The following is an 18,346-nucleotide window of genomic DNA, read 5'->3' on the forward strand; positions in this document are numbered from 1 at the left end:
GCCCTTCCTTGTTAGGGCCTCGACCTGGTAGATGGCCCTCGGGACTAGGGCCGAACAGGGCTGGCCCCGAGAAGTCGGGCCCAGACTACGCTGCATAACAAGGTTGGTGATGGATGGTATGGGTGAGGTAAAGGTTTCTATATTTTCCCTACAACTGTGGCACCAGTAACAATATGAGAATATAATTATGCCTCTTCGTCTCGCGTCTAACGATAAGCGCAAATAGTAGCCCAACTGGGCGTTCAAGCACACTCTCGAAACTAGCAACCACTGCCCTCACATGCCCCGTGCTGGCAACACTGGATTCTAGTATGAAAAGCACAGTGACAAACGGCCGCTTTGAAAACATGGCTCTTCTTTCTACTTTTTCATGTTCTGCCATGGCAATTAGAAGTTGCCAAACATCAGAGTATCATATTATATTGTCCTGATTCTCATTATGATATTTAATTATAATAACATTACATAATTTTGATTTTCAGTTTTGTCCTGGACCTGAGTATGAAAAGCAAGGTAATGGATTGGCAACCTCGAAGAAATGAATTGAAATATTTATTTGTGTAAAAGGTACAGAGTGCTAATACAGTACAATAAAAGAAGGTACCACCTTGCAGTACATTAATCTGGTCATCCTTTCCGGGATTACGACGTCCGTCTATAGACAGAGATTTAACTTGATGGATAACCAAAGTTCACCTCTTATACCATTTACAGATTGCGGAGCACTGACAATAGTAATAAAAAATGCAAGTGGGAAGCAATGTTCTCTTATCGGTGGCAAAGTAATTGGTGCACGTTCAACCTCGACTTTTTTTTTCCTACACTTTGTTCAGCCTCAACTCTCCTTGGTGAAAATCGCTCGAACTTGGCTTTCCAACCACAGCCACCCTAAGGCTACACCGAGCAGACTGCAGCATGTTTGTTCATCATACCTTAACATAACATTTCTGAAGAACAGGAACCAAAAGTAAGCTTCCTGTCCGCGCTGAAATGTAAAAACTACTCTCAAACGCGGTCAAAATTCCCGCTTAAGTTTTCTTGCCGTTTGTTTTGGCCCACTGCTGCTCGATGTAAACAGTGCGTGACGTCACGCGGTAGGTCACTGTTTAACATTTACTTGCCCCAAATTGTTTAGCATCTTGGATATTATTTCTCATGGGTCAGTGGCAGAAGAAGACAATGCCATGGCTCTGCATCCTTTTCAATGCCCTTCGTAATTAACGGCATAAGCGTTAATCTACCCGGCAGTAAGATTGCAAGTTTAGGCCAAGTTAGGGTAAATTTTTAGAAGTAACCAACGTTTTCTTTTAATATTATTTTTATATGTTTTCCAATGCAAAATACTGTGTTTTAATTAGTTTTGACCTTCATTTTTGGGGGAAAATCCCCCTTTTGGAATTTTGAGTAAGATTTCCAAAAGAGGGTTTATCCCCCAAAATCAAGATCTAAATTAATTAAAAACACACCATTTTGCATGAAACTAACCCAGACTAACTTAACCTAACCTAGCCTAACCTAACCTAGGGCCTGACATAGACCGAGTGCACACGCCTGCACCAGCCAATATGGCGCGACATTCATCCGCTACTGAGCGATAGCCTAACCTAAACCACTATATGACCACCTCTACAGAATTTGCTCCCCCAACTCAAACTAGGCTTAAAAGGTAAGTCTTAGTTAAAATAGTTCAGGGACGTAATATAATGAAAATTGGTAACGTTGATTACTTCTAAAGTTATACCCAAGTTAGAGTAAAATCGTGCAGTTTTTCATTTAGCGGCACTACGGGGAGGGTCCGGTAGCACTTTCATGTACTCAAAATACGCATGTTAAGGGAAAGTTCTATACCTGGGGTCAGTACCTTAGAACGTATTCCAAAGTTTATTTATTTCTTTATTTATTTTTTAAACCCCAGTCTCTCAGTCCATCCAAGCATGATCGCAGGTTAGCAACTTCTTTGGCTCCGTCCTACAGGTATAGTACCTTACATACACCGCAGGGAACCATCGGCCCCTCATCAGGATCGGATCAGGGCCCTCCCCATGGGAAAGTGGAGGTATGCTTACCCATGGGTGCTTATCTATGAATATTTAGTGGGGATCAAGATGTAAACTTTTTATCTAGGTTATGTCTTATGAAATGTGTTGTCTCTTGTTTCATTTGTCAACCTGTACACCCAGTGGGAGTAGACTAACCAAAGTCCAACAAGGTTGTACTCAACAAGGTGATCACAAGATGGCAACTGATCCATACTCTTTTATATTCTCCTTCCATTTCTTGTACACAATACATACACCCTCTTGTGTCCTCTCATTCTCACCTACTCGTGCACATATACCCCATCCATATCGCCATTTTGTCACACTCTTACCTCACCTCTCCATTTAGTCTCAGGGGGCATGAAGGCTCAGTGGTAGAGCATCAAGCTCGTAATCGGGGGATTGCGAGTTCGAGCCTCGCCTGGGACTGCCATGCTGGGAATAGTAGCTTGCTGCTGTAACCTAGCGAGGCTATATGATCCAATACAGGGTCTAGCTTGGGGAATGCCATTTTTCCCATTTCCATTTAGTCTCAGTTAATCCACAAATGTCCTATTTTGCACCCTCAAGCACCTGGGTAATCTCTCTTTCACCTCATCATTTGCATCCCTTGCATTTCATGTTGCATTGCATACCATGTCCCTTGTCCTGTCGTTGGTTGTCACCTGTTGATCAATCCTAATCCGAGGCTTCTTCTTTGTATTTTTAGTTACCAGTAGTTGCTTTCCTGGGAGGGGCACTAACCCTCCATCAACCCTCTTGTTGACACTTAGGGAACACGTGTTGGTTGGTTATAAGTTACCACCCACCATAAATAAATGATTTCCTGGTGTGCAGGAAATCTTTTAGCTGATCACTGAGTGCAGAGATACCCCAAATAGAGTACCACTATGCTGAGTGACTGGATGATGGGCATCCCAATCCTGAATATTTTCAGTGTTTTCATTTACAGAATTGGTCAGCATACTCATAAACATCTACCCCCAGCTGTCTGCCCCAAACTACATGCACATTGGACATCACAACTATTATTCCATCCTCCCATTAAACAATGGCCACTTCAGTATCAAGGGCAAATGCAGTGATACCTCAGAATGCCACCAATGGCAGGGTAGGGCTGGCAACACAGGGCTCTCCTGGTTGTCAATAAGCAGCTGTGCCAGCTGTGGTTATTGCAACCACAAATTTGCTCATCAGTGGTGAAGTGCAGGTTCAGCCTTATACTGTATTTTACCATCATCCATGGTCTTAGTACTGTTTTGAGTTCTGTTGACTTCTTCCTTGAATCCATGCCCCTAGCCCAATTTCTCACAGAAGGCCAAATCTCTCCCTCAACACCCCATACAGTTTTCCTGTTTACCATCTCCTCAAAAACTTTTGTAACATGGGTGGCACTTTTTGATATATTGAGTCTGGATATGCAGTTGACACTATCATGAACTTCACTTTCACTAATTTTGATTATTCATTGTACAAACCAAATTAATATAACCAAATATATATGTAGTTTATTGCTCCATGTCTCACTAGAACCCAGAATGTTTGACTTCATATGCACACGGTTGACAGACCTTAACCCCACCCTTAGTATTGACTGTATTGGGTGATTTTGATATTCATTATGTAGAATGCTTATTGCCTTCTTCCAAAACTGACCATACTTTTGTAGAATGCAAGGTGTTTGATGAATCATTTAATCTCACACAGCTGGTAAAACAGCCAAGCAGAGTACCAGATAATCCTGACTGTAGTGCCCATTCCTTGGACCTAATCCTGACAAATAACCCAGATCAAAACAGGATAGATAGTCACCCCTATGATCCTCTGACTACAATCTCAACAACGCCTCATTCATCAGTTGCTCCAAATCTCCTCATTCTGAACCAGTCAGAGTGAGAAGATGGCACTAATAGGGTAGACTGAGATGGGTTTAGAAATGATCTAGCTGATGTTCCATGGCAGTCTTTTTTCTCCACTGTCATCAGTTCTACACATTCCCACATTAATGACATACTTCACGTTGGTATGGAAATAAACATACCCTATCAACACTTTACTAAAAGATCAGCCCCCCAAAATGGTTCAACTGCAGTTATACCAGAGCAATTTTTGACTGACCATTCTTATTATTGAACATCAACACATAGCCTATACAGTAAACTCTCAGTTAACCTGTTGTCGCAATAACTGGCCCAGTGCAATATCTGGCGCATTTTTCTCAGCTCAGTTAACGCAACATCTGGCGCCAAAACAGGAAGCAACTGGCTGTCCTGTGCAATATCTGGCGGCAAGACGTATCATCCAGCTTAGGCACAGGACCCAGTAAGCGCCTGGGAGAACCCAACAGCATGCTAGTTAATCAGAATGTGCTGTGGGAGTGGTCCAACCAGCATGCCGAGCCTACCGCCTCTTTCTCATTCTCTGCCGTGGATTTCGTAATGTGAAGACGTATACCAGTATGTGTGCTTTGCTCTTGTGACCATGCCGTGGCAAAACCTTAGTGCTGTGAATTACTCTGTCATCTCCCATGCCTCACTCATTGCTGTAGTGCTGTTACTAAGCTTGTGGCCTCTCAGTGTTTCATGTCCTAGTACTATGTAGTGATGCATTTGCCTCTAGACAACACGGGAATAAGTGCACTGTGCTGTATTGCATGGTGTACAACTCTGCCTACCATCAGTGCCAGCAGTAGGCGAGTACATAGTACACTGTGTACTGTATTACAGTACTGTGCCAGTACTGTATTGTATTTTATGCTCAGTTTTCATCTTGTACTTATGGGAAAGTTTTTAGGATAGAGGGTCAAGACGGATAGTAACACTTTATCTGGCTCAATGCTGAATGTTGAGTCAATGGGGGGGTACTATGCAATATTCGGCGTTCTGCAGTAAGGGTTGGCTGAATTGCACTGGATAATTGAGAGTTTACTGTATCTATACATTTTGCAATACAGTATACCTTCGAGTTCATTTTACAGATAGCTACCTATAAAATGTAGCCAGTATATAAAACTTTTGAACACTGTGGATTAATTCGGTGACAGTAGGAGAATGTGAGTGGCTGATTTCAGGACATCTGTTGCACACATTTTAGAAAGCCTTTTTATTTTCTTCAATCTGAATTAATTTTGCATAAAGTGTATATGCTATTTTTTAGGTCCTTGTAAATGCATATTCATTCAAGATGATGACTGGGCTATTTCCAGGATGTAATATGGGGTACCTATAGAAACATTAGGGAAAAATGTAAGCATACTCACATGTTCCTATTCTTCTGAACTCCATTGACCAACAAGTGACGAGGGATGGAAAGCCTTTTCCTCTCCCCACCTTAGGGGGGATGCTTTTCTGCCATTTCTCATTCACTTCAGTATAGGCAGTCTCTCCTGTGAAATTACTGAGATCAGTTTGTTGCAACTTCATCGAACTCAGAATGCAGTTAAATTACAGTACTTAGTGTATGGTGGGATGCTTGTTGGGAGAGTTGGGGAGAGAACAGAGGAACTGGTTGGAGAGGAGCAGGGAGGCTTTGGGAAGGGGAGAGGTTGTGTGGATTGGATGTTCATTCTTAGAACTTTGGTGGGGAAGTTTCTGGAGAGGGGAAGGAAGTTGTGTGCGGCTTTCGTTGATTTGGAGAAAGCATATGACAAGGTGGATAGACGTGGATTGTGGAAAGTATTAGGAATGTGTGGAGTGGGTAGGAGGTTGTTGGGTGCTGTGAAGAGTGTGTATGATGGTGCTGGGGCTGCAGTGCGTGTGGATGGTGAACTGAGTGAGTTTTTCTCTTTGAAGGTTGGGTTGAAGCAGGGATGTGTCATGTCTCCATGGTTGTTCAATCTGTACATGGATGGGGTAATAAAAGAGGTACAGGGTGGGTTGGTGGATGTTGGAGTGGCCCTGGTGGGGGAGGGTAGTGTTTGGAAGCTCCCTGTGCTGTTGTTTGCAGATGGTGCTGTGTTGTTGAGTGGAGACAGTGGGGAGCTGCAAGGCTTGGTGGATGAGTTTGGGAGAGTGTGTAAGAAACGTAATGTAAGGGTGAATGCAGGGAAGAGTAAATTGGTGGTCTTTGAGAGGGGTGAAGTCAGTGAATGTGCAGTGAGGTTGGATGGTGAGGAAATGGAAAATGTGAGTACGTTTAAGTACTTGGGTAGTGTGATGAGTAAGGATGGAGGTTTGAAGGGTGAAGTGCTTGATGGGGTGCAACAGGGAAGAAAGGTTGCTGGTTTCTTGAGAGCAGTGATGAGAAGCAGGGAAGTGAGCATGGATATGAAAAAGTTACTACATGACAGTATTGTGATACCAACTCTAACGTGTGGAAATGGGGTTTGGACATTGTTGGAAGGACACAAGTCAAGAGTGAGAGCAGTGGAAATGAGTTATTTGGGGGGAGCTTGTGGAGTCGCATTGAGAGACAGGCTGACAAATGAGCATATAGAGGAGCGTTGTGGTGTGGATGTGGGTGTGATGGTAAGCATTGGGAGGAACACACTGGGGTGGTTTGGCCATGTGGAGAGGATGGAGGGTGGGAGACTGACGAGGAGAGTGTATGTGAGTGAGGTGGAGGAGGGGAGAGGGAGGGGGAGGCTGAGGATGAGATGGAGGGATGGGGTGGAGAGGTATATGAGAGAGGGGGGTGTGAGTTGGGAGCAGGGCAATGAAATGGCGGGGGACAGGGCGACATGGAGACGATTTGTTTGTGGCCACCCCTTACAGGATTGAGGCGTCTGGCAATAGATAGATAGATAGATAGATAGTTTTAAAAATGTCTTTGTTGGATCCAATACAGATGTTGTTTCCCTTTAAACTAAGAAATGATATAAAGAATTACAAATATTCATTCACAGAACTGGAATATCTGTTTCATAAACTTAGGAAACTGAAATGGGCCTGGATTTGCTCGCATGCTATTGCCACATACGGATCTCCTGTTACTGAAGACTTTCATTCATCGTTGTTGATTTTGGGATAGCTAGTGTTGGTTTGAGTGTTGCTGTACTGGTGAAATAAGGTTGAGTCTTGCCTTCTGCTGGTGATTCCCTATCTTTTCATGGTCATCTTGCAACTACTACAGGACTGGCTTCTAGTCTTTGTTATTTTTTCCATCTTCAGGTGCAGGTGTTGCCAGCTTCCCTAACCTTTTGTGAAGGTTATCCTTCTTGTTAAGCTACCATAAGGGCTTAATCAGACTTTTTGTCAGTTACAGCCCTAACCCCAACACCAACAACCAAGAAATGGACTTGATCCCCAACCTGGTACACAAAGTGTGAACTAAATGCATATTCACCACACCTAGATGCCTACTGTAATGGTGGTATGTTTGCCCTTTCTTTTTATTATGTATTGTTTATTTACTTATTTATTTTTATATTTATGAATCCATTGAAATACATACCAGTATTTCGTTTCAAATGTTCTTGAACCAGTCATGCAAAAGCTCATCTAGGGTGATTGCTGCTTATTATCTGCTCATTAACCAAAAAAGATATTAATGAGCATCTGGCCAGTGGTTGCACTGGAGAGAGGACAGGGAGCTGAAAAGCTGGACTGCTTAGGTTAAAGTCAGACATCTGTCCATCCTATCCCCTTACAAATGAATCAGTTGCCCTGGAAAGCTTTCACATCCTCAATTAAACTGTCTCCTTTGCCAGGGTATGATTCTAGACTACCAGCTTTTGAAAAGAGGTGTAGTACATGACTTCACACTTTTAGTCATGATTGTGGACCCTATCCTTGGGATGTAAGGATAAGGATGCTGCCACCTCACCCAGGAACCTCATAACTGAGACATTGCTGACTCAGCTGTGCCACATATTGTACACTACTTCCAACCAATGTAATGGTTGAATGAGACTTGACAATTTAATCCCTGTTTCAGCTGGGATTCAGACCTGGACCTAGCTTGTTATGAGCATGTGATATTAGTCACTGAAACGAGAAAAGTATTTCACTTTCATACCAGGATGCATGGGCTTTTATATATTGTAATGCATTACATCATCATATCAGTGTTATTCCAGTGTCTGATTACCATCACATTCTTGTGGATACTTTCTCTTGTAAACTCTTTGCCTGTATGCCCTCCTGTTTAAGGCTGATGTGCAGCCTCCATTTGCCCAGCATTTTTTTGTCCAGCTCTGTAACTCCTGCTGTGCTGATATTTTAAAAGGTAGTTTACCTCCCTGGAGTCATTTTTTTATAATCAGGTAAAGTGTACTGCATATGAGGCTTGCAGCTTGGCTCATGTAGACCTTCATTGTACATCATATGAGGTCTTGTCTTTGGCTCAGTGGGGGTTAATGTAAGAGTTAACCCCTGCTGGGCTGATTTTTTGTATGGTAGTTTACCCCATCCCCCCCGAGTTACTGTTTTATAACCTAAGGTAACGGCCATACCACGTTGAGTACACCGCTTCCAGTCCGATCAGCGAAGTTAAGCAACGTTGGGTCTGGTTAGTACTTGGATGGGTGACCGCCTGGGAACACCAGATGCTGTTGGCATCCCTACGTGTCAAGTGGGGTTGGTGGAGGATTAGTGCCCCTCCCTGTAAAACAATTAACTCTAAGCCATTGACCACCCCGTCTGGGATACATGGCGTCTGTCAATGAATGAATGAATGAAAAATTGTTCCTCATTTGGGACTTGCAGTTTGGCCTGTGCAGACCTTCATTGTACCTCATTTGAGGTCTACGGCTCAGCAAGAGTTACGCTACCAGTTCTAAAACAAGAAATAACCAGTACTGTGTCCTTCACATAGCTTGCATATACACAAGTGTGCTGCTCCTGAATTATCACCCAATTATGTCGATTATTCTCTCTTTCAGACACATGTCTAAGCATTATGAAATTAATGGATCTGGAAACTGGATCTTTTAGATTGGGCCTATGGTCTTACTATTTAACTTTAAATGAAAACTAATTTTAGATTGGGCCTCTGGTCTTACTATTTATCTTTAAATGAAAACTAATGACTTGCCTATTTTAAAACATATATGCAGTATATGGTACCCATTTATACTGTAGCTGTGTGTAGTCTGTCAGAATGGGTTTACTGTTCCGTTATCCCAAGCTGGACTGTTTAACTCCAAATGAAAGCTAATGACTTGCCTATTTAAAAACATATATGGTACCCATTTATACTGTAGCTGTGTGTAGTCTGTCAGTATGGGTTTACATTTCCATTATCCAGAACTTCTGTCCAGTTATCCCACTTCTGTTGTGCTAAATCTTCCAATATTATGAACTTGTTTTTATTGTAAAGAAGAACCCATTCAGCATCATGTATTGTATTCTGTACCTAGTACTCTGCTGTTATTATTAAAAGTTTAGGGACTACTGTGTGTCTCCCTTTTTATGGATGTTTATTTTGCTTGCTGGAGGCTAGTATCAATAACTGATAATGCCAGCTTCACAGTAGATAAGTGCTGATGACTGGGTTGGAGAGAGAGAGAGAGAGAGAGAGAGAGCATCTTGTGATGTTATCACCATTGCTTTCTGGGTAAACTTGGGATCATCTAACAAAGGTTTGTTCTATTTTAGTACAGTATATAGCTATCTGTTAACTCTTTTAGTGACATACATACACTTAATGGATTATTTAAACAATATCATGTAGAGAACCACAGTATTTCATGTCAGGGTATTATAAAAATGGTACTGTAATATTTTCCCTAAACAGTATTAGGCTTGTTTTATGGTTCTTTCAGGACTTTGAAGTTAACAGATGTTCAGCAAGTCAGTTTTGATACTTTACTGTACACACAAATAAACATGTCTTTGATCCAGTTTGCTGTATAGTTACCACCTCCCTATATCACTGTGATTATTACCTTATTTACCCTTGGACCTCGGGAGATAGTCAGGCAGTGGATAAACCCATCAGGCTTTAGCCAGAGTCAAGTAGATACTGTACATTGTCTTTTAAGGTTTAAGGATCAGTGCACAGTACTATTTTCCTGTACCATAGTATAGGACAGTTCACTATATTAGTAACACAACCATACCATCCACAGGACATTCTCACTAAGATGCTGAAGCTCAAGTGGTATTTTAAGCGGTATGTGGTGTTCCCAGCTATTGTGTTAACCTTGCAGTCACTTTGCATCATGAAGGAGGCACTGCAAGGTCTGGTTGCCTTCATAGTGTGCAGAAAAACTCCGTCTGTCGTTAGAACACCTGATGACTGCTTCAGAGGCATCGAGAGACTGGGGTATGCCTTTGAGCCTAACTATGTGGAGTTGCCCATTGGCGGTGGGAAGATTCTGCCTCGGCTACACTATGTGGATGAAGGTAAATGAGTATGGAGTTTGGTATGAGGTTTACTATTATTGCATCCATTATGCCATAAAAGTAATATTATGACTGGTATTTTTAATTACTGTAGAATATTGATTTAGACACAGTAGCTGCATTCACTATTTTTTTTTTTTTTGTATCTTCAACACAGGACATTGGCTTAACAGTCCATTCCCTCAGACCCAGAAGTCATACATACCATACAGCTCCACATGTCACCACTTCAGCACTAACACCCATCATCCTTATTGAATTCATGCTAGGGCTGTCTCATTCAGGACTGTTTTATTGGCATTAGCAGGAGTATTTTTATGACTTGTTAGCAGGATTTATGGTAGATCAGTAAAGTCTGCTTTTAACACATTTCAAACTACTACAGTGTTCCCTGCCCTAACAAGGATTTGAACCTGTGTCCACTGGATCAGCAGACAACCCCTCTAGTGACCATCATATTGTATTCGATTTGTCAGTTAATTTTTATACAGAAGTTGAAAAATCCTGCCAGTCAGAGGATTACTAACAATTTTGTTACATTGTTATCAGTGTTGTCATTTGGAAATTTTTCTGGGAATTGCCTGACTAAGTATTACTGTATATACATCAGTGGCAAAATTCTCCATGTCAGGGGGTTAGAAAATATTGCATGAACTTTGTCAGCAAGTTTCCTTACTTAGTACAGGTATTATATTGTGGCATTTGCCAGATGATGAATTCATCAGTGTGATATAATGTACAGTACTTGATGCTTTTCAGACATTCAGAGCTTGTTCACAGTTACAGTTGCCAGGTTTAAAATTGAGTTACCATGTCTTGAGGAAAATGGTGGACATGTTGTTTTGGTGCCTCTTTTTGAAATATTGTAAGTGAAGTGGACGGGATCAGAAACTTCTGAGTTATCCTTGGACCTAGTTTGCTGTATTTTTGTACAGTCTAGTGTAGGAAAACTTTTTTAAGTCTTTAGTGCAGTACATATTGCATTGTGATGTTGCTGTGTTTGATGTCTATTAAAATTATGATTATGCTGATGCAAACATTATATAGATGTAGCAGATTCTCTCAGGGTAGATTTCTCCAGTTGCCTTACATCAAACCTCGGTGATTCCATGTTATACCATAACCTGTTCAGCATACATTTACTCAAAATAAATTTGTTTTTGCAATTGTATCTGAATTTTTAAAATGAGGGATACTTGTTTTCAAATTAGAAATCACACCTTGGACTTGCCAAATTTCCCCCCTTTTCTTAATGGATCAGTAATAGAAGGTGCTGTTTAACACAACTTTTATGTTGAAACTACATTAGATGAATATCATAATCTCGTGCTGCGTTCCTTGCAGCCCCTTGGTACAAATAGCCCTGGCAAAAGAATATGTACTGTATATTAATTTCTCTTTACAGTGTATGAGGCATACCCGAGTGAGATGGTTGCATTTTACTAAGGTTTCTCATGTATTGGGTATTTTTGTGTGACTTTTAGGTAGTATTATATGTCAGTGATTTAGGAGTTGATTGCAGGTTACTAGTTTACCTTATTCAGTACTATATATTGTTTTTTTTTTATGATATGTGGAGGAATAATGTGGTTAGGGTTAAATGTATATTAATTTGATGGTATTGGCTCCTTATTGTTTGATCTTTGTAGGTGATATGGGTTTTGAGTGTGTTGATGGCTTTTGCCACTTTGGGGATATTGTTAGTGAGGCTGGTAGTCCAGAAGCCAGTATGGCTGTGTGTATTAGAAGCAGTTGGAAGAAATTTAGATGGCTTATGCCACTATTGATGATAAGGAACTTTCCAGATGAAAAGAAATTTCTGTGCATTAAGTTTGAAAGGGTGATGCTCTGTAGCAGTGAAACATGGGTAGTTATGAAGGAATATGTCTGCAGTGATACTGGCAAAATGCATGTTGAATCCCACACAGCGACACTAAAACTTGTGCAGAACTAAGACTTTTGGGTGTTGAGAGTGGAGGTGAGATACAGTAGTTTATTAGGAAAGCTGAGGTGGTTTAGACTAACGGAGAGACTGTGGGAAAGTAACTGGTTGTGGAAGGAAGAGCCTTTGCAGACAGAAGAAAAATGTGGGATGAATGCCTGAGAAGGGGCCTTTGTCCTAGGGGACTTAATTAGAATGCTGTAGGAGTCCAGAAAGCTTTGATAACCCTAAAGTGATCAACAGTAGCCCATGCAAAGATGGAATACTGCATTTCAGAATATATGTATGTATTTACTTCCATACATACAAATATTCGTAAATTCATTCATTCATTCATCATCAAATCCAATGTTGTCCCATGAGGAGCATAGAAGCCCTGGGCTTGGCAGGTTTGTCCTGACATTTAAGATGAGAGTGACCAGCTTCATTCATCCCTGAGTGACATTACGTGAGCAATAAACCCCAACCACCCCTTGAATATAAACCTGCACCAACCCAATCCGATTGGAGTGCCTTAATTTCCCCCTAAACCACCAGGTGCCATAATTTGGGTACATGGTTGCCACTCAGTGAAGTAAATGGTTTCCTGGTGTACAAGAAACCATTTGGCTTGTGACTACCATGAGTGACAAGCCAGAAGGTTTTGAGTACACCAGGAAACCATTTACCACACTGGATGGTAACATATAACCAAATTATGGCATATGGTGGTTTAGTGGGTAATTAAGGTGCTCCAATCAGATTGACTGGTGAAGGTTTATATCCAAGGGGTGGTTGGGGTTTATTGCTCACATAATGTCACTCAGGGATGAGTGAGGCTGGTCACTCTCATCTTAAATGTCAGGACCATCTTGCCTAGCCCTAGGCTCCTACTGTCCTCATGGGGAAGCACAGGATTAGATGATGAATGAATAAGTGAATTCATGTATATATGTATGTTTGTATGTATGTATGTATGTATACATATATGACAACAAATGGGGAAAAAATATATCACCAGTACTGTTAAAGGTAAAGATTCTGGTAAATGTCTGTATTTTTATATACCATTCACTTTGACTCTTTGAAAAGTAAGGAAATTATTGCTTGATTACTGTACTATCAAGTAACTTGCCAAGCATGTACAGTCTTTCAGTTTGAGAAAGAGAAAAGCTAACATATGGTAAGACTTCTCAGTAACGGCCTAATTGGGACCCAAACCATTCCGAAAAATGCGAAATTCCGATTAAAGCAACATCCGGACTTCACCCTGCTAATCCGGACTTTTTCCGATATATCAGACATTATTCTGGATCGCATGAACTGTTTTTAAACTGTTTTGACTACCACTGTGATACTGTACCGAGATAACCCGATTATCCGGGCTATGGTGTTAAGGGGTGCCCGTTTAGTCCGAAAGCACAATTAATCCGGCGGAAACAAAACACAAGTAATGTACTGTTAGACTGATTTATTTACCGGTAAATGTACACTTTAAGTACCAGAAAGACCCTTCCAATTCAATGTATATTCCTCCAGCTTGTTTCAGTATTTTTCGGACTATATTCAGTTCGGTAAATCACGTTTTCTTACTGAAAGATTTCCTCCCTGTTATTATCGTCACGTTCTAAAGCTGTCCCTACGATTGTTTCCAGCACAGTGGACGAAACTCATCGTACTCAAATGTGAACTTTGTTTCCCAACTTCTCAACTGAAGATTAGGTTAGGTTACATTATTAGGTGCAGTTAAGCCAGGTTAGGCCAGGTTTAAACACTTAGATTAGAACAGTGTCTTCTGCCATTACATTAATGAATCAAACAGAGTCGTCACACCAGAACAGCTAAAAACAGCGGGGAAACAGATTTAACAAGAAATGTTTATTTACCAACCCAGAAATAATCAGAAAAATATAATAGACTATCAGGATGAACTGATTTGGTAAGGTGCTTTTACTGCTTACAGCAAAGTGTACGTTTACCCCCCTCAAATCCTCAATGTTCGTGAGTTCAGAAATTTGTGTGCTCCCGTGGCAGACCTTAAAACCATTTTTTCAAAGGTATAAAGTCAGTTTCTTTTTCTTACAGATGTGAAAAGACTTGTCTGGTACACCTGGCTTTTTCCCCTCCTCCCGAAACCCATCTTGTGATTTGCTATGATTCGTGAAAGAATGAATAAAATTAGGGGGCATGTTACATTAGCATTTAAACATAAAATTAGGGTGCATGTTACTTTAGCATTTAAACATATCGGCGAAAACATCTGGGATGAAAGGACCGCCTGGCTGTTTGGGATGGTACTGTAGGGTCGTGTAAACATACCAGTGACCTTCATTCCCTTCCCAAAATTGTTCGCAGTTTTTATGGCTCTCCCTAACTCAACGTCATTGACACCGGTACAGTAAAGCATTGTTCAAGGCTGGCAGCCATGAAGGGGTTAATGGAATACATTATTGTTTGTATCAATACTCTCTCTTTCACACATATGCGAACGAACAAAAGAATGTGCAATAAATGTACACTTAACTGTAAGGAGCAGAAATAACTGTATGCTCTCTCGGTCTGAAATGTGTTGGGAAGCGACATCGAACAAAGAATGTGGAACTGAATGCCACCTTACGAGAACACGTGAGATGAAAGTATTTTTTCTTATTAGTAAACGTATTTGTTCCATTTCGTCCCCTATAATTGTGAAACTCATATATTTTCATCCAAGCATACAGCCTAATAACCTTACCAATTCAATTCATATTGCTTTAGTTTGTTTTCTGTATTTTTCTGCCTATTTTGTGGGTGGTAAATTACGTTTGGCTGAAAGATTTCCTCGCGTATTATCATAACATTCCTTAAGCCATACCTACGATTGTTTCCGGCATAATGGAAGAAACTTACTCATTATTAGGGTGCATGTTACATTAGCATTTAAACATATTGGCGAAAACATTTGAGGCTGCTTAACTGTTTGAGATGGTAGAGGAGGGTCGTGAAAACATACCAGTAACCTTCGTACCCTTCCCATAATTGTTCGCAGTTTTTTATAGCACTCCCTAACCCAGCATCCCTGACACCGGTACAGTAAAGCATTGTTCGAGGCTGGCAGCTATGATGGGGTTAATGGAATGCATTATTGTTTGTATTAATACTCTCTTTCACACATACAGTACACAGAAGAATGAACAAAAGAATGAACAGTAAATGTAAGAGGAAGAAATAACTATGCTTTGTCTGTCCGAAATGTGTTGGGAAGCGCGATATCTAACGAAGAATGCAGAACTGAATGCTAACTTACGAGAACACATGAGATGAGTATTTTTTTTTTTTTTTCTGATTAGCAGACATTCTTGTTCCATTTCGTTCCCTAAAATTGGGAAACCCATTACTTTTCGTCTAAGCATACAGCCTTAAGACTTCACCGATTCACTTCATATTCCTCCAGTTTGTTTTCTGTGTTTTTCTATTTTGAGGGTAGTAAATTACCTCTTGCTGAAAGATTTTCTCTTTTATTATCACGTTCTTTAAGCCGTACCTACGATTGCTTCGGGCATAATGGAAGAAACTCATTGTACACAAAAGTGGATTTAGTTTCCCAATTTCCCAACTGGAGCCCAGGTTAGGTCAGGTTAGGTTAAATTAGGTTAAATTATTAAGTAGTTAAGCAAGGTTAGGTTAGGTCAGGAGTATCAGTTGCCACACCAAAGTCCACCCTACCACCCTTGTGATCGAGTTGTGAACAGGAGGTGTGGGTGGGGGCAGGGTGAGCAGACTCTTTCTGGTTTACCCATGCCTCGCTCCTTAGCAGCTGGATGCCTCCTGTTTAAACCGGAGCTATTGTACGGATAATTCTATGTATTACTGTACCACTGAACCATTCGGTCACGGCCTGGATATACCGAAAGCTGGATAATCCGAGCCTGGATAATCGAGCTTCCACTGTACTGTGTTATAAACTTCACTACATTAATCAAGTGGTATAATATATATAATACTGTAATACTCTTCTGTACACTGATAAACATGTCTTTTATTTACCTTATTGTGGTGAACATAGCTGAAGTGGTCAGGCAGTCCGGACAGCTTCTGGCTTTATCGGATGTTTTCCGATATATAGGAATTTAGTCCGGTAGCTCCTCGAGTCCGATAAAAGCGAATTCTGGTCTATTGAAATCCGTTATATCAAGGTTTTACTGTATACTGATTATAATGGGTGGGAAAATATGGTATGCCCTTGGTTACTGGTAATCGATTTATAACTTACAGTGTTATAATTATGAAGTGCATTGTTAATCCTGTGTATTGTACTGTGCATTCCATTGGATTCTGTAAACTGTCATTACCTGTTTAGTGCTGTGATTATCACTACAGAAAATGCTAGTGATTATTTTTATATTATTAAGAGCAGTTTCATAGCTATTACATATATTTGGTCAAGTAATGTTATACAAAATATTCTGCGTAGCAAAATCTGTTGATGTTGTTTTCATCTGGTTAGGATTCATGTAGATTATTGAAGTTATGCTTGTGATTATTGAGTGCATTGTTTTGTGTGCAGGAGTAGTGGTATTGCCTTGTGTCAAAAGAGGAAACTAAAATCAAGATCAGTGATGTTCAGGGACATGCGAAGGAAGTACAGTAAATGTGTTTGTATATTATATCCTGATGACGTAATACATCCTCGTTTCTGTGTTGGCAGGTCCACGTGATGCTCCAGAGACTATCTTGTGCCTGCATGGGGAACCAAGCTGGTCATTTCTGTATCGCTCAGTTGTAACCAGGCTGGTCAATGCTGGACATCGTGTTGTTGTCCCAGATTTCATTGGGTTTGGTAAGTCTGATAAATTCACTGCTATGGAGGCATATACCCATGAGCTACACACCATGACACTGCGGCTGCTACTGGACCACTTGGCCATTACCAACGTCACACTGGTGTGTCAGGACTGGGGTGGCCTTACAGGACTTTCAGTTGTCAAAGACATGCCACATGTCTTTTCACGTCTTGTTATAATGAATACTGGATTACCATGTGGGATGGAGTTTTCATTCTCTAACATTGGACGTGTAATGCCTTTCCTTTTATGGCGCAGCTTTGCTCGTCTTCTGGGCACAGCTATGCCCATCTATGACATCTTTAAACGTGGGCTTATCAACCCTAGTAACGCTGTTTTGGAAGCCTATGCAGCCCCTTTCCCATCCAGATTGCATAAAGCAGGAGCAGCAAAATGGCCCCTCTTGGTGCCTCTTACCTCCCACACTACTGTAGCCACGGATATGAAGGCCACACGAGATTTTTTGGCGAGCCAATGGAAGCATCCAGTCTTGATAATGTTCTCAGATCGAGATCCAATCACAAGAGGAGAAGTCAAAACTTTTATCCGTCTCATTCCACACGCAGTCACGAAGACTGTGGTTGGTGCTGGTCATTTCTTGCAGGAGGACAAGGGTGAGGAACTGGCCTTAAATATTACAAGTTTCATTGATGGCAAGCTATAGTTTTTGACACTGTATAAAATATTGTTATAGTTTTGTCTTTTATTATGATTCAGTATGGTGTTGTAGCTGTAATGAAAACAGATGATAATATTTTCAGTTTGCCAGCACATGATTTACAACTGTGGTGCTTGAAATACCTGAAATGGATGTGAGCAGTACACATTTGTATGACCATTCTCATTTTTGTGTGTGCAGCATCACAAATTACTGATATGTGGCATGGTGCTTAAGGAGCGTATGGTGAAGAAGAGGACCAATGCACATAGGAGGAAAATATGAAGTTGAAAAAACGAGCAGTAAGGTATGCCTTGTATAGTGAGATAAGTAGAGTTGTGGCTGAATGGGAGCTGTTGACAGAAGTTTTCATGAACAGTACAAAGCTCATAAGAGCAATCTCCTGCATGTTACTGATTCAGTGTGTGGCTGGACAAAGGTTCCTTCAAGATATAAGGTAACATGGTGGTGGGATGAGGGTGTAGAAGCTAGGTTAAGGAGAAAGGAAAGCATTTCTGGGTATTGAAAAGGGGTGGTAACAAGAGGAATGCTAGGCTGCCAAGTGTAGGGCTAGAAAGGAGGTATGGAAGGCAAAATCTAAGTCTCACAGACTTTTACTG

The 18,346-nt window shown here is 41.0% G+C and overlaps 1 protein-coding gene and 1 non-coding gene across 2 annotated transcripts; both read left to right on the plus strand.

The window, feature by feature from the left end:
• The first annotated feature begins 8,416 nt into the window (after positions 1-8,416).
• Positions 8,417-8,535, plus strand: LOC145392296 (5S ribosomal RNA). The gene has a single exon (XR_013895968.1). It is a non-coding gene; the product is annotated as a 5S ribosomal RNA (ribosomal RNA).
• A 1,527-nt stretch (positions 8,536-10,062) lies between these two features.
• Positions 10,063-17,732, plus strand: LOC145392186 (haloalkane dehalogenase-like). Its single transcript, XM_080266636.1, has 2 exons — positions 10,063-10,324; positions 16,933-17,732. Exons 1-2 carry the CDS (start codon positions 10,063-10,065, stop codon positions 17,730-17,732), a joined length of 1,062 nt encoding a protein of 353 aa, XP_080122762.1.
• Positions 17,733-18,346: the final 614 nt, after the last annotated feature.

Source organism: Coenobita brevimanus, chromosome 21 (assembly GCF_032717465.1).
Source record: "Coenobita brevimanus isolate Jiangsu-jjx chromosome 21, ASM3271746v2, whole genome shotgun sequence".
NCBI classification, from domain to species: domain Eukaryota; kingdom Metazoa; phylum Arthropoda; class Malacostraca; order Decapoda; family Coenobitidae; genus Coenobita; species Coenobita brevimanus.